Source organism: Panthera onca, chromosome B4 (assembly GCF_046562875.1).
Source record: "Panthera onca isolate mPanOnc1 chromosome B4, mPanOnc1 haplotype 2, whole genome shotgun sequence".
NCBI classification, from domain to species: domain Eukaryota; kingdom Metazoa; phylum Chordata; class Mammalia; order Carnivora; family Felidae; genus Panthera; species Panthera onca.
Window position 1 is genome coordinate 121,144,666 of NC_138345.1, and position 17,924 is coordinate 121,162,589.

Sequence of the window (17,924 nt, forward strand, 5' to 3'; positions counted from 1 at the left end):
TGATATGATCATCTCAACAGATGAATCATTTGACAAAATTCAACGTCCTTTCATAATAACAACTTTCAACAACCTGCGTATAGAAGAAATGTACCTCAACATAATAATAAAGACGATATATGACAAGCCCATGGCTATGTCATACTTAATGGCAAAAAGCTAACAGCTTTTCATCTAAGATCAGGAGCAATACAAGGATGCCCAGTCTAGCCACTTTTATCCAACATAGTATTGTAGGTCCTAGCTAGAGCAGTTAGATAAGAAAAAGATGTAAAACGCATCCAAATGGGAAATTAAGTAAAATTATCATTATTTGCAGATGACCTTATATTATATATAGACAACCCTAAGACTCCAGCAGAAAACTGCTAGAACTAACAAACATTAAGTAAATTTGTAGGACACAATATCAATACAGAAATCATTTGTTTTTCTATACACTAATAACAAACTATCAGAGAAAGTAAGAAAACAATTCCATTTACAATTGCATCAAAAAGAATAAAGTATCAAGGAATAAATTTAACCAGGGAGGTAAAATACCTACCTGTATACTAAAAACTATAAGACAATGATAAAAGAAATAGAAGATACAAATAATTGGAAAGATAATCTGTTCTCATGGCTTAGAACAATTTCTAGGATAGTTCTATTTTTAATTTTTTGAGGAAACTCCATACTGTTTTCCAGAGTGGCTGCACTATTTGCATTCCCACCAAAGTCCAAAGGGTTCCCCTTTCTCCACATCCTTACCAACATCTGTTGTTTCCTGAGTTGTTATTTTTTGCCATTCTGACAAGTGTGAGGTGGTATCTCATTATGGTTTTGATTTCTTTTTCCCTGATGATGAGTGTTGTTGAGCATCTTTTCAGTTGCACAACTGGGTATTGATCTAAAGGACACAAAAATGCTGATTTGAAGGGGCACATGCACCCCCAGTGTTTATAGCTGCACTATCAACAATAGCCAAATTATGCAGAGTTCAGATGTCCATCAACTGGTGAATAAAGAAGATGTGGTATACACGTGCACGCACACACACAATGGAATGCTACTCAGCAATGAAAAAGAATGGCATCTTGCCATTTGTAACAGTAAGGATGGATTTAGAGTGTATTAAGCTAAGCAAAATAAATCAGAGAAAGACAGATATATGATTTCACTCCTATGTGGAATTTGAGAGACACAGCAGATGAACATAGGGGAAGAGAAGGAAAAATAAGATATAAACAGAGAGGGAGGCAAACAATAAAAGACTCTTAAATACAGAGAACAAACAGGGTTGCTGGAGAAGAGGTAGTAGGGGGATGTGTTAAATGGGTAGTGGGCACTTGTGGGATGAGCACTGGGTCTCATATATAAGAGATGAATCACTGGGTTCTACTCCTAAAGCCAAGAATACACTATATGTTAACTAACTTGAATTTAAATGTAAAAAAAAAATTTTTTTAAAGAATTGTTAAAATGTCCATACTACCCAAATTAGTCTATAGATTCAGTGCAATTCCTAATTCCAATAGCATTTTTCACAGAAATAGAAAAAACAATCCTAAAATTTGCACAGAACCACAAAGACCTCAAATATCCAAAGCAATCTTGAGAAAGAAAAACAAAAATGGAGGCATCATGTTCCTGATTTCAAACTATGTTGTAAAGCTATAGTAATCAAAACAGTATGGTACTGTCATAAAGCAGTCACATATAGATCAACAGAACAGAGAACCCAGAAATAAGCCCATGCATAATTAATTTCTAACAGAACCAAGAATTGACAATGGAGAAAGGACGGTCTCTTCAATAAATGGTGTTGGGAAAACTGGACAGCCCCATGTTGAAGAATGAAACTGGGCGAACATCTTATATCATACACAAAAATTAACTCAAAATAGATTAAAGCTTTGAACATAAGACCTGAAACAATGTAACTCTTAGAAGAAAACATAGGCATTAAGCTATTTGACATTGGTCGTGGTGGTGATTTCTTGAATCTGACATCAAAAGCAAAGGCAACAAAAGCAAAAATAAATAAGTGGGAATAAATCAAACTGAAAGCTTCTTCACAGCAAAGGAAATCATCAACAACATGAAAAGACAACCTACTTACTGGAAAAATATTTGCCAATCATATCTGATAAGGGGGTAATATCCAAAATATACAAAGAACACATACAATGGAAAAAATGAACAATTCAACTTAAAAATGGGTAGAGAACCTAAACAGACATTTTCTGGAGAATACATACAGCTGACCAAAAGGTACATGAAAAGCCATTCAACATCACTAACGATCAGGGAAATGCAAACCAAACCACAATGAGATAGCACTTCACAGTTGTCTTTTTAATAATAGCCATTCTAATAAGAAATAAGTTTTGGAATGCATGTGTAGGAAAAGGAACCCTTGTGCACTGGGCTGGTGAGAATGTAAATTGGTCCAGCTACTATGGAAATAGTATGGAGGTTCCTCAAAAAACAAAAAATAGAAATTCATATGATCCAGCAATTCTGCTTCCAAGTATTATCCAAACACTAACTCAAAAAGATACCTGTTCCCTCATGTTTATTGTAGCATAGTCAAGACAATACTGAAATGCAGAAACAACCTAAATGCCCATTCATGAATGAATGAGTAAAGAAAATGTGATACACACATACACACACAAGAATATTCTTCAGCCATAAAATAGAAGGAAATCCTGACTTTTGTGGATACCATGGATGGACCCTGAGGACATTATGCTAAATGAAATAAGTCCTATAGGGACAAACAAATACTGTATGATCTCACTTATATGTAGAATCAAAACAAAACAAAAAACTCCAACTCATACAGTCAAAGAACATATTGGTAATTACCAAAGCAAAATTTGTGAACATAGTCAAAAGATACAAACTTCCAGTTATAAAATAAATCTTGAGATGTAATACACAGCATGGTGACCATAGTTAATACTGTATTTCAAATCTTAAATTTGCTAGAAGAGTAGATCTTAAAAGTTCTCATTATAGGAAAAAATAATTTTTCAAAATAAAAAAAGGTGAAACCCAGAATGAAATGTAGAAGTACTTTTATCCAAACTGAATAAACTTGAGCTTTGTTTTTCAAGAACTTACATGGTTAGACAAGTTGAAAGAAAATAAAGAAATGACCAACATGTGAGAATATATCTAAACATGCACTACATAGAACAACCACAATATATTCATACTAGGGTCTGTTTTATAGCAATGGAAATAAATAGGCAACAGCACGGATGAATCTTAGTAGCCATGGTAGTAAAAAAAGAAAAAAAAAAGCCTCAGAAGACTGCATACAGTATACTATCCTTTCTAGAAAATTCAAAACCAAAACTAAACAGTATAATATTCAGACAAATATGGATGAATAAATGAATGAATATACATACAAACATTTGTTAATGATAAGAATAAAATTCAGGATAAGGAAAGCAAGGGGATGAGGAAAAGGAGGAATACAGAGGGTAAGATAAGTTCCTGATAATGTTTTAAGTCTTGTGTTGCATGGTGGATTTATGAGAGTTCATCATATTATTAAGGTATTAAATAAATATAGAAAAAACACAAATGGGCCAGTGAGTTTACTTATAAATTGAGATATAGGAGTAGGACAATTCTGTGCACCTAATGTCAAAAATAATGTTATATGGAAACACAAAGGATGAAGAATAGTCAAGATACTTTTGAATAATGAAGGGGAGATGAACTTTACATTAGAAATAGTATAAAATTTTAGTAATTAGTGTAGTGGTGTCACAGAATCAAATAGAAAATGGAATAGAATTGAGAACTCAAAGATATAATCACAAAATAACACAATATGATTTCATTTATACAGAGTTCAAAGCAGACGAAAACTAAGCACTGTTTTATTTAGGAACATTTGAGCAAGTAGTACAACTATAGAGAAAATTAAATAGCAGTTACCTTTCAGGGGGTCTGGGATTGACAATGAGCCATTTGTAAGCCCCTGACCATGCTCTAGGTCTTACCTTGGATGGGGTTACATGAAGTTCACTATCATTCTTTCAAATGTACATACACTTTTACATTTTTAAAAAATAGGAACGAATTAACTATACCTGGCACTAGGAAAAAAAATATGCTTGCAAGCCAATAATCCATTTCCTGAGAAACAAAAGCAGCTTTACAGAATGCACTAACTTGTCAAAAGGGAACATCCTGCCTTTCCCACATGTAAAACTGAAGCCAAGAAATTACAAGTGTTACTTTCTGAAAACTGTGAATCACTCAAAAAAATTCCTCCAAACATTAATGCTCCTGGACCACTTAATGTCTTTGAAGATACTAAATTAAGATTAGAGCAGTAAAACATTGATTCAGTTAGCTTTGAAACTTGGCTTTCTGTCTGTTTCTACAGCAGGGCTAGGAAAGTGTTTTCTTTGCACAAGTAAACATGTAGTCTGTCATTTGGCGAATAAAATAAACAGCACTACATCAAAAAACAGAGACATGCGGCACAAATGACATCTGAGCCTCTCTCAGACCTCTGCCTCATTGAAAAGACCAGTGGGATCAGGAGTAGGCTGGCACATCAACTGAGAGCTCCCCTTGAAATAGTCATCTGCAAACTCATACAAGAAAAGAGGGAGAATCCAAAATATTAGGGCCTGGTGAGATAAAGAGACCCTAATTGTGTTACCAGGGAAAACTGATGTCTAGAGAAGCTTCTTGAATTTCCCAAGATCATAAAGTCAGGCAGACCCCAAACTTGGTTTCAGTGTGCTTTCCAGTACAGAGTTTTGGAGATAGCTGTGGGCAGTGAAGCAGATGACAGCCAAATTCATTAGCACCACTGCATCTTATTGCCTTAGGGTAGCAATAAGGAATTTTCTAGAGAGAAACTTGACTGTGATACAATAGCTTAAAAGAGTAGGAAGGCCAGAAACCTGCTGCTTCTGAAAAGTGAAACTTTTAAAAATTTCATAGGTCCTAAGAACAAGAATCAGAAGTTAAGTGCCAATGTAGGAACACTGCAGTCCTTTGGACACATATTAGCAGAGCTCTGTGATAGATCCACAAATGGATGTATCCTAGACAGAGGCGGAGCAAATAGATGCATATTCTCAACAACTGGATCTCTGTATAGAAATTACCTCAAATATTCCCAGCTCACCATAGCCATGAGTATAAGTGTTTTCTAAATATTAAAAATGTAAGGAATGTTAATTTTTAAAATATAAAAATCTACAAATTAAAATTTAAGACCACCACCTAAAAACAAGTGTTTTCATTTTTGCATATTGCAGTAGTCATCCCTTATCTGAGGGAGATACATTCCAAGACCCAAATGGATGCCTGAAATTGTGGATGGTACCAAACCCTATATACACTATGTTTTTCCTATACATACATACATACATACATACATAAGAAAGTTTAATTTATAAATTTGTCACAGTAAGATGAATAACTAATAACAATTATCACAATATACTGTAAGAAAAATTATGTGAATGTGATCTCTATGAAAATACAACATTGCACTTGCCATTCTTCTTGTGATAATGTGAAGTAAAAATGCCTATGTGATGAGATGAATTGAGGCAAATGACATAGGCATTGTGACCTAGCATTAGGCTCCTATTGACATTGTGACAATAGTCAGCAACAGGATCCTCTCCCTCCTGACTGTGGTAGGATGTGGTAACTGAAACCATGGAAAACGAAACAGCAGAATGGGGGTGGGGTAAAACTACTTGCATATATGTATAATTTTATAAATAGTCATGTTTGATAATCATCTTTGGGTCATAAAAAAGTATTTCATTTTTCTAGTTTTCATGCTTATATTTAATGAATGGTTATATTTGATGTATAAATGAATTCACTTAATACTACCAAATTTGTAGCAGAAATTTAAGAATGATACATCTATATTGTGGTTTTGGGAACAGTCAAGGGAAAACCATAATTTTCCACACAGTGAATTTACAAGAGATCTGGGGAGGAAAAGATTTATTAAAATTCCTCAAATGAAAAGCTGAACAAGGTCTGAGAAGCTAGGAGACAGAACAGTCACAATGAAGGGCACAAGATAAGAGCAGAACAGAGGCATAAATAGGAAGGGGAGCAGTGGGTTCTGAAAAGAATTTTGTTTTAGCAAATGCTGTTGTGTAAAAGGTTTAAGGAGTTAGTGAGGGTGATTCTTGAAACAATTCAGTTTCCCTCCTTTTATAAATATACTTTTGTCTAATAACCATATGTATAATAAAAAGCATACTGCCATTTTTCTTCTAGAAAGATTAGTCCATACAAACTTTTAGTCCCCAATAAATTGGACCTTTGACAGAAACCATTTATGTAATCATATATTAGAAAAAAGGTGTTTTAGACAATGACCAATCCTCATCATTACAGAGAGAACCAACAGCTTTAAGGCACTAGTAGATTCATTCTTAAATTCAGCACCAGATACTCATCATAAACATAATTTTACTGACAAAACAATTGTAATACATTATTATATACCATAGACAGTAATGATAATTAATGATAATTATGATAATAGTGACAGCTCATTTTTGTAGTCTTTGCTCCTTTTCAAAGATATTCTGTATACATCTTTTGGGATGAGCACTGAGTGTTGTATGGAAACCAATTGGACAATAAATTTAATATATTTAAATTTAAAAAAAAGGAAAGATTATGGAGCCGCTAAAGTGTGCAGGAAGCCAACATGAATATGAGGAAATTCATGAACAAATCTGCCCAAATGTGTTTATAAATGATTAAATTTATGAATAAAATGATATGGTTCTGGAAAAAAAAGATTCTGCATAGAACAAAAATAGACACATAGATCAATGGAACAGGATAGACAGTCCAGAAATAAACCCACACCTATATGGTCAATCTATGAAAAAGGGGACAAGATATACAATAGGGAAAAGGTAGTCCTTTCAACAAATGGTGTTGGGAAAATTGGACAGCTACATGCAAAAGAATAAAACTGGACCACTTTTTTTTTTTTTTAAGAGTGTGAGTGTGAGCAGGTGAAAGGGGGCAGAGGGGGAGGAGAGAGAGAGAGAGAGAGAAAGAGAATCTTAAGCAGGCTCCATGCTCAGCACGGAGCCTGATGGAGGGCTTGATCCCACAACACTGGGATCATGACCTGAGCTGAAATCAAGAGTCAGACACTCAACCAACTGAGCCACCCAGGTGCCCTGGACCACTTTCTTATACCATACACAAAAATAAATTCAGAATGGTTTAAAGACCTAAATGTAAGACTGGAAACTGTAAAAATCCTAGAGGAAAACATGGGCAGTATTCTCTTGGATATCAGGAATAGCAAAATATTTATAGGTAGGTGTCCTCAGGCAAGGGAAACAAAAGCAAAAATAAAGTAGTGGGACTACACCAAAATAAAAAGCTTCTGCACAGCAAAAGAAATCATCAACAAAACTAAAAGGCAACCTAGTAAATGGGAGTGGATATTTGCAATTGATACAGCTGATAAGGGGTTAATATCCAAAATACATAAAGAATTTCTATAACTCAACACCAGAAAACAATCAGATTAAAAAATAGAGTACCTGAATAGCCATTTTCCCAAAGAAGACACACCAGTGGCCAACAGACAGTACTAATCATCAGGGAAATACAACAAAATCACAATGAGATCTACCTCACACCAGCCAGAATGGCTAGTATCAAAAAGACAACAAGTGTTGGCGGAGGATGTGGAGAAAAGAGAATCCGCATGCACTGTTAGTGGGAATGTAAATTGGTGCAATCACTGTGGGAAACATTATGGAGGTTCCTCAAAAAATTAGATATATGACATAATCCAGTTATTCTACTACTATGTATTTACCTAAAGAAAATGAAAATGCAGATTCAACAAAAATACATGCACTCCCATATTTATTTATTTATTTTTCAATATATGAAATTTATTGTCAAATTGGTTTCCATACAACACCCAGTGCTCATCGCAAAAGGTGCCCTCCTCAATACCCATCCCCCACCCTCCCCTCCCTCCTACCCCCCCCATCAACCCTCAGTTTGTTCTCAGTTTTTAAGAGTCTCTTATGCTTACTGAAGCATTATTCACAATAGCTAAGGTATGGAAGCAACCCAAGTATCTACCGATAGGTAAATGGTGAAAGAAGAGGTGGTTTATATGTGTATAATGGAATATCAGCCACAAAAAGAATAAGATCTTGCCATTTCCGGCAACATAGATGGACATAGACGGTATTATGCTAGGTGAAATAAGTCAGAAAAAGATAAATATCATATGATTTCACTTATACATGGAATTTAAAAAGCAAAACAAATGAACAAAAAACCAGACTCTTAAACACAGAGAACAAACTGCTGATTGTCAGAGGGGTGGTGGGTAGGGGGATAGGCTAAATAGATAATGGAGATTAAGAGATATAGACCTCCAGTTACAAAATAAATAAATCCTGTGATGAAAAGTACAGCACAGGGAATATTGTCAATATTTAATAACGTTGTATGATGACAAATGGTGACAATACTTATTGTGATGAGCACTGAGTAATGTATAGACTTGTCAAATCAATATAACATCTGATATAAACTAATATAACATCATTTGTCAATTATACTTAATTTTAAAAACAGATACCCTGCATAGGAATTAGCTTGTATTCTCACACATAAGTTAGTGCTGATCTTGAGGTTTGGTACTATCCAGGTTAGGAGTCTGGATGATCATAATTTTTACTGAGACAATGGAATTTGGTACATTTACATACAGAACTGTTAGAAGAATTAGCACTTCCGGATCTTTACACATTTCTGGAGCTAATGAAAAGAATACTGGGCTCAAGACTAATGAAAACTCTATAATATTGAGAGTCATTTTTCTGTTTCCCCACCTGTCATTACGGCAATGATAATGGCAAAGATAAAATGGAGTTACATGGATTTAAGTTCTTAGGACCAGTGCCTTGCTTCTAGTAGGTACTCAACATATATTTGTGGAATTTGATGCTGATTTCATAAGTTATAGTCAGAGCATATATTGGGAAGGACTCTACTGCCAAGTGGGAGAAATCCAGTATAAACTGACTTTTAAAAAGTCATTGGTTCAGGTAACTGGGAGGTTGGCAGGATGATACATTAGTAATGGCTAAATCTCAAGCCTCCAGCAGTGTCAACCAACACAATGCCTCTCTCCTGGCTCTGAGTTGTTCAAATTACCATTCTCAAAGAAGCTCTCTCCACATAGTCTGTGATAGCCAGCAGCAGCTCCAGGCTTTTACCCTCTGTGGACGTAGCGATAATTCGCTCAATGACCATTCTAGCAGAAGTCCTGGTGAAGATTCTCACTGATCATCTTTTGAGCTGGAGTCAGGGTAGGGGGTGAACCCTGCCTAACCCACATGGATAATTTCCCAGAGGAGAGGAGATATTCTTTTACCAGAAGAAGAAAGGATGGACAAGTAAAGTGACAAATGTCTAGAAGAGAGAAACTTTTTAAACCATCTGTCATGAATGAGGACTACATAGTGGGAATGGATGAGATATGGGAGTCAGGAAAATCATAGCTTGGAATGTAACATTCATTCTCCTATATATTTATAGATACCGAGACTACCGTGACCCTCCTCATTCACTGGTGCCCTATGGCTACACACTGCAGTTCTGGCACGTCCTAGCAGCTCGATTGGCTTTTATCATTGTGTTTGAGGTATCTTCTCTTAACCAATTCCTTTACTACCTTTGCCATTAATGAAGTAACTGAGAATAATGCATAAATGCAACTGTGAGAACTTTCAATGTGATTACATATGTCCAGAAGTATTAGAGTAATATTATATAGCCTCTTTTTTAAATCTTTTTTACCTTGAGTTGTTCAAGAAATAATTGAAAGTCCATTGTTGATTGTTAATGGATAAACCAGAAATCATTAGTCCTAATACTCTAGGGCCATTGTTCTTCAACTTTAGGAAAATTGTAGGTTTTATTATCACTACTCACAGAGATTCAGATACATCAGGTCTGTAATTTGCTTTTCACAAGCTCTCCAAGATGATTCTTCCTGATGTAGGTGTTCAAAGACTATAGTCTGGAAAACATTGAACTGGGTATTATACAAGTGGTAGCCTCTGGTTGTGTGTCATCATGACATTATATTTAAGACACAAATAAGTATTCATTACTTGGACTGAGGGGCAGAGAGAGAGAGGGAGACACAGAATCTGAAGCAGACTCCAGGCTCTGAGCTGTCAGCACAAAGCCCAACATGGGGCTCGAACTCATAAATGGTGAGATCATGACCTGAGCCGAAGTCAGACACTTAACCAACTGAGCCACCCAGATGCCCCAAATCATTTGTATTTCTATGACTATACTTATAAGTGGAAATTTGATACCCATTTATATATGTTAAAAGCCAGATTAAAGAAAAACCAAGACTGCCTCTTGACTTGGACTGGAAGTTTCCTATACCTCTTTTTCATTTGTTTTTTTCTTCACTCCAGGAAACTAAGAGAAGACAAGTTGTTCTTCCCTGGGAATTCACTTATCAATGACTCAGTCCCTCTTTAAAGTTTTTAATACTTTAGAATTATGAAAGCCTTTAAATTATCATCTGGTACTTTACTGATAATCCTCATATAGGCAAATAGAAATGACAGTGATTCTAGAGTTTCAGCTATTAGTAAGTCAGGTAAAGAATTTGTGGCAGTTTACCAGAAAAAAGTTTCTTCCTGAAATGATCACTTCCCTTAGGCCTACTGATAATTCTTACAATTAAAATTTGCAAAGCAAATTTAGCAATTTGTATTTGCAACATTTTCTTATAATTTTCACAATAATGCCCATCTTACACATGAGTAAATTGAAGCTCAGAGTGACTTATTCTCAGCTAAACAAACAGCTCTTAAGTAATAAAAGCTACGGAGCCAAGATTCAACCCTAGGTTTTCTGATTCCACAGTATATGTACTTCCGGCTCTCCTTTGCATTCTCTGACCACTGGTTCTCCACATTCTTTCCTTATTCCTTTTCTCATTCCCTATGAAGTGTCATCAGACCAAGTTCGGTCCTCACCTATCCCTATGGTCTTCTTTCCTCACACACACCTCCCTTGACCTCATTCCACTTTCCAAACACTTGAGAGGCTCCACGTCCCTGGAGTGAGAGGCATTCTTGAACCAATTCCCAGAGCTCTTTCCACTAACGATGGGCAATAAACCTAACTTGTTGTATTCTCCTTTATGTTTTTAGCATCTCGTGTTTTGTATAAAGCACCTCATTTCATATCTGATCCCAGACCTCCCAAAAGATCTAAGGGATCGAATGAGAAGAGAGAAATACTTGATTCAAGAGATGATGTACGAAGCAGAACTGGAGCGTCTCCAGAAGGAACGAAAGGAGAGGAAGAAAAATGGAAAAGCACACCACAACGAGTGGCCATGACCAGGTAGGTGAGAGGTGTGCTCATAGTCTGAAACCTCTCCTTGGGTTGCAGTTAGTGCTTTAAACTCCTTGAATCAAAGCTTGCCATCATTCTACTGATATGAGTCAAACTCCTTAGAAGCTTCTCAAGCCAGCTTATTACTTAATTGCACAATTTAACTTTATCTTCCATTTGCACATAATTCCTGCAACTCTTCTCTACCTCCATGACACTCTTGGCCTGGTAGTCAAGGTCTTTATGAGTTGGCCTTATTATTCCCTGAAATAAACCTTCTTTTCTGCCTTCTACTCCTGTTTGGCAGTTCTCTTTAAACAGAAAAGAGTCCTGTTGCCGTGGGGATATTAAAGTCACCTTTTTATCTCACCCAAGATGGCCCTCCCTCCATCACCCACTTATTGTTTCCTTCCAGGATGGTCCATGTCACACCATACCCTCTAGTAAGTTTTCCCCAGACTTATCAGCCTGCTGAGACTCACTTCTTAGAAACTTCTCCGGTTATTGCATCATTACTACGTGTATTGACCTATATATTGAACTGTATTATTTATGATTTTCAAATAGTTATCAGGCTTCCCCAGCACAATTGTAAGCATCTTTAGGAATGGTATCTTTATGGATGGTAATTTTATTCTTCCAACTAGTTAGCATAGCATTAAGCACATGGCACCCATTAAATGCAATTCAGTGAATAAAGGATGTGGATTAAGGCTAAAAGCATTGTAAGACAGTTTCATAATGTTTCCACATATCTTATCAGAAAGTTTTCCTGAGACCTTCTCTCAGGTAAGTCAGTTATTGGCTGTGTGTCCTTGGACAACTCAGTTCACCTCTGGGCCTCAGTTTCCTCACAAATGAAATGATTAGATGAGCTCTCAGTTTTGGTACTCTGTAAATCTAATATTATAGCATTCCTTTTGCCTTCCTCACCCTCATTTCTCCCCCTCCACTTGTTTGAAGACTAACTTTGAAAACATTTTTCAAAATTTTGCCTCCAAAGAAAAAGGAGATATACAGGGGAAAAAAAAGTATGTTTTTCATTTTTCATATTGATTACGATGTAGACAATATCTACAGGGATATTTGTTGTTCAGCTAGTGAAGTTGTGTTGCCCCAAATCTGTGTTAAGAGTCTAGGAGGTTATTTTGAGTTGGATATGAAGGTGGACTTGGAGGAAATCACCCAGACCCCAGGCCCACAAGGATAATAGTATATAGATATTGAACAATGCCCCTCCCTCAATTCCAAAGTAGGTCTTGGTTTCACTAAAAGTAAGACATTTTTTGCAACGTAATAACTTTGCCATTTCCTAGATTTGCCGTCTCTGCGACTTTGGGAAAATTGCCTACTTTTTCTGAGCCTGTTTATTTGACAGAACTAATATGCAGCTCAAATAAGGCAATGTATGTGAGACATGTATGAAACAATAAAGTGCTACAGAATACTACACGGGATTTGTATTGTTAAACGTTGTGTTATGTTCCACCAGATTCTAGACCTGGCTTTTCCATTCTCTGTACGACCTGGAATGGAATATTCATGTGGATTTGATTTCCACATTTACAAAAGTAAAGAAGTTGGACTGAACAATACTTTAAGAGTCTATCCAGTTTTTAATATTACACTGTATGTTAACTAACTAGAATTTAATTTAAGAACTTAAAAAGAAAATAAAAATTAAAAAAAGAACCTATCCAGTTTTAACGCTCTGGGATTCTAGAATTTGTTCCAAGCCCCATTCTGATCACCTCTTCTCTGGCTCTGGTCAGCCTTCAAAGGAAAATGGCTGACTATCCAGATGGCTTTGTTTAGGGTAGGAGGCAGACATTAGTGAAGAGAATTACTCCCAGGAGCTCCAGTAGCCAAGACCAAGGTGCGGTAAGCGGCATTACCTACACTTCTAGGGGCTGCACTGGGCTATAAGGCTAGTAACCAATTGGGAGTTTTTTCTGGCCTCATCATTGTGGGTTGCTTTCTCCCCAGAGGCCATTTCTAATTTTTGCTTGAAAGCATAGTATTTGTCTGTCTTATTCCTCCAACAGTTGGCAGGATGTCACCTTGCTTCAGACTGCCTTTCTGACTCAGTCTGTTCATCTGTAAAGCAGGCACAATAATGTTTATACCATACCTGACTCAGTTTGGGGTTGCAAATTCTTTCAATGCCTTTGATTCATGGTGAGTACAAATAAACCATTGCACACCGTGTTCTTAAGCCATTGTGTGTACATGGGGTTTCAATGCCTTCTTTCCTCTTTCTAGGTAACAGTTCATTTCCAAGCCAAGGACCTGAAGCCTGTTTACTTCTCCCAGCTGTGCAAAAGCACATTCAAGTGAATGACTAAAATGCAACCGCAGTGCATGTCGCAGACATTGGCAGCAGCAGGGGAGTCAGCACCCTTAAAGGACTACCTGGGAAATCATGCTGCTGTGAAATCACGTTGCAGCACACAATTGCTCTCTATCCATAGACCATTCTTGACCAAGCAAGCATGCACATCATGGGCAGTTACATTCTCAAGTTTTTAAAACCAAGGGGAACTTGTATACTGGGCCTGTTTTTCAGCCTGTTTGCTACCTTTTTTGCATTCTGCCCCATGTGAATTTTACAGACACTGGGCTAATAAGGGTATTCAGACACCTGGACACACATTCCTGGAATGTCATTATATGGTCCTAATTCCACGTCACTGAACGATACAGACAAGACCCTGTTTACAACTTTTTCTTTTTTTTTTAATTTCAGATCTTTCTGAGGAGATTATTATATATGACATATCTATAGCTATGTGTATGGCCATAGATGTATTTCTGTGTGTACATATGTATAGTCATGTATTCTTACATATGTACATACAAATACAGAGATATATAAAGTACATAGAAATTCCTTACTTGTAAATAGCCAAAGGATACTGACATGAATGACAAATTTTCACATTTAAATAATCATCAACATGAAGCCATGTTTAATGCTTGTATAATGTGATGCAATAAAATTTAAAATAAATTTATGCACATGGAATATTTTCAGTGGGGTCTTCTGAAATTCTGTCATATTTTTTTCTCATAGAATAAGAGAAATTAGAGTGAGATCTTTAAAGGAAGGTTTATTACTCCCACACACTCCTGAGAAATCACTTCAGACAGAGTACATTTTTTTTTCCATCTTGTTTCTAGGCTACTTTTTTAGAATATCACGCCAACTAATTAGATATGTCTCAGAAGAACTTGGAAAATGTCATTGACATAACTTTGTTGAGGAAATATGAAATATAGCCAATGACACTTACGTATGATGTTTTAATTGCCCTGATTAGTTTGGTCTGCTAATCTTTGGAAGAGGCCATACATCTGTTTAAAAAAAAAAAAAAAAAAAGGTTTCTAAACAATGCCTGTTGTGGTTACTCTTTTCTAAAGAGAGCAGAACCTGCCCTTGAACTATGTTATCATCTTGCCTATGTGAGTTAAGGAGATGAAATGCTCCCATTACCAGGTCCATCAAACACTGTCCTAGTTTAGATATGTATTCACGTAAGCCGGTTGATTCCCAAAGACCTTAGGTGTTTTCTTAGCCTATATAGTACCAGCAGTCAGAGTGGCATTGGACAGGGTAGAACTTCAACCATTTCTTAGTTTTCTCTATGACCTGATGTTCCTGGGAGTGAAGTCCTAACCCTAGCAGGGCCTAAACTAAGGAGATGCACTTTATGGAAACTGAGACAAAAAGCCATTGAAAGAGTTTTCTTTTCAATCACTGGCTGAGAAGTCTGTGAACTTTTTCACAGCATCCCCAGGGAAAAGGAATTTCCATGAAAAGTCTCCAGAGATGAAATGCAAAGAGATTCCAATAAGACAACTTGCCATACTGACTCAGCTTGTCACTTTTGTTCAGTATGCCTGAAACTCCACCCCAAGCATCATGGCCCAATAAATCCTTGGGGCAGGTAGAACAGTGGGGGCAAAGAATTGTGAGTCCCTCTTTGGGTTTGGAATGGGCCATGAACAATCACAGCTAGGTAGAGGATTACCAAAGGCACTGATCAGGATAAAGAAGTAAACATTTATTAAGTGCAACTTTCTCCCTGGTCTGAGCATAAACTGAACTTAACTCCATGACCAAAACCTCTTTCTGCCTGTGGTGTCCTGCCTTTGCTATTCCAAGTGTTTCTGTCAATCACAATTCCTGATTCCCTGTTTGGGGTACAAGGAAAATGTGGTGAATATCTTAAGATGTCTTTAGGCTTGTAGGGAGGAGGAAGGCAAAGAAAGAGAAGAGAATTTCTGATATACTTAATAAGAAATCAAGTGTTAGGAATAACATCACCAAATTGGAGACATAGGTTCTTCTCTTTGTTCCCCCTCACAAGAAGAAAACTAACAACCATTCGTGGATAAGACCACAGAGAGAAACTTAGAATGCAACAGTGATGCTGAAGCACCCCCTGTACTATGGGGACCAAAAACGACCACATTAGAAGGGTAAGAGGAGCAGCTACTCGCTGACCAGATTGCCCCTCTTCCAGGCTGGTACAGTGCTATGCCAAGAGGTCTCCTCTGAGCCTGCAGTTCCTTCAGGGGGAAAAGAGAGCTCAGTGTGAACATCCAGCACCCCCAGTATTGTGGGTCACTTCTTAGCAGTCCTCATTCTAATTTTGCCCCACAGGAATTGCAGGGGAACATGCAGAACTTGACCACTGGGAACCTGATTGTGATGGAGGACAGGGAGGAGCTTGCAACAACCAGCAGTCAGATCTTGGAAAATTGAGTTCCTAGCTGCAATGCCCAAGAAATAATCAGAACCAGTGGCTTTGTTTATCTGCAGAGCCATGACCAGGGAACTTGGTGGGATGCCTGATTCAGGATGGCTGAATAAAAACAAAATCCAATTATATGCTGCCTAAAAGACACACATAGACTGACTGAAGAGAAAGAAAAAGATATTTCAATTAAATGGTAACCAACAAAACAAAACCCAAAAGGTACCTATACTTATCAGAAAAAAATAGGTGTTAAACTAAAATGGTAAAAGGAGGCAAAGGAGTCATTATATAATAATAAAGGGGTTAACCCATCTAGAAAATATAATAATTGTAAATATTTGCACCCAGCATCAGAACACCTAAACATATAAACCAAAGGTAATGTAGGGGCACCTAGGTGGCTCAGTTGGTTGAGCGTCCGACTTCGGCTCAGGTCATGATCTCACAGCTCGTGGGTTCAAGCCCCGCATCAGGCTCTGTGCTGACAGCTCGGAGCCTGGAGCCTACTTCGGATTCTGTGCCTCCTTCTCTCTCTCTGCCCCTAACCCAGTTGTGTTCTGTCTCTGTCTCTCTCAAAAATAAACATTAAAAAAAGTTTAAATCAAAGGTAATAGAGTTAAAAGGAGAAATGAATGGCAATACAATACTAATTAGAGACTTCAATACCCCTTTCAATAATGGATAGATCATCCAGACAGAAAATCAATAAGAAAATGGCAGATTTGAATAACACTATAGACCAAATGGAATAACAGACCTATGGAGAACATCTATCTGACAATACCAGAATACACATTCTTCTCAAATGCACATGGAACTTTTTCTAGGATAGACCCTATGTTAAACTACACAATAAGTCTTTGCAAGTTCAGAAAGATTGAAATCATACCAAGTATTCTCTTTGTCCATAATGGTATGAAACTACACATCCATAAAAAAGGGAAACTGGAAAATTCATGAATGCACAGAGATTAAACAACACTCTCCTTAACAACCTGGATCAAAAAAGAAATTAAAAATATCTTGGGACAAATGAAAGTGGAAATACAACATACTGGAATTTACGGAATGCAGCAAAGCAGCTCTAAGAGGGAAGTTCACAGCAGTAAATGCCTACATTAATAAACAAGAAATACCTCAAATAACCTAATTCTACACCCTAAGGAACTAGAAACAGAAGAACAAACTGAGCCCAAAGTTAACAGAGGAACAAAATAATAAAGATTAGAATAGAAATAAGAGAACAGTAAACAATTCAAAAGATTATCTTTTCATAAAATCAACTCTTAGTTTTGTTAAAATTGACAAACTTTTAGCAAGGCTGACCAAGGGAAAAAGAAAAGACCCAAATCAGCAAAGTTATAAATGAGAAAGGAGACATTACAACTGAATCCACAGAAATGCAAAGATCATAAGAGGCAACTAAGAAAAATTACATACCAATAAACTGGAATACCTCGAATAAATGAAAAAAATTCCTAGAAACATGCAACTTACCAAGACTGAATCAGGAATAAATAGAAAATCTGAACAGACTAGGGACTCCGCCTGGCTGGCTCAGTCAGTTAAGCATCTGACTTCTGCTCAGGTCATGATCTTGGGGTTCATGAGTTCAAGCCCTGCATCAGGCTGTCTGCTGTCAGTGTGGAGCCTATGGATCCTATGTCCCCCTCTCTCTCTGCCCTTTCTGTGCTTGCACTCTGTGTCTCACTCAAAATAAATAAA

At 36.9% G+C, this 17,924-nt stretch overlaps 1 protein-coding gene across 6 annotated transcripts in view; it reads left to right on the forward strand.

The window, feature by feature from the left end:
- Positions 1-14,469, forward strand: part of ANO4 (anoctamin 4) — a 416,532-nt gene extending 402,063 nt beyond the window's left edge. For all 6 annotated transcript variants that reach the window (XM_060656635.2, XM_060656636.2, XM_060656637.2 and 3 more), the window contains 3 exons: positions 9,604-9,709; positions 11,250-11,445; positions 13,699-14,469. In XM_060656635.2, the coding sequence (XP_060512618.1) occupies positions 9,604-9,709; positions 11,250-11,441 (298 nt within the window). In that variant the 3' untranslated portion in view covers positions 11,442-11,445; positions 13,699-14,469. The remainder of the gene's footprint in view (positions 1-9,603; positions 9,710-11,249; positions 11,446-13,698) is intronic.
- The last annotated feature ends 3,455 nt before the right edge of the window (positions 14,470-17,924 follow it).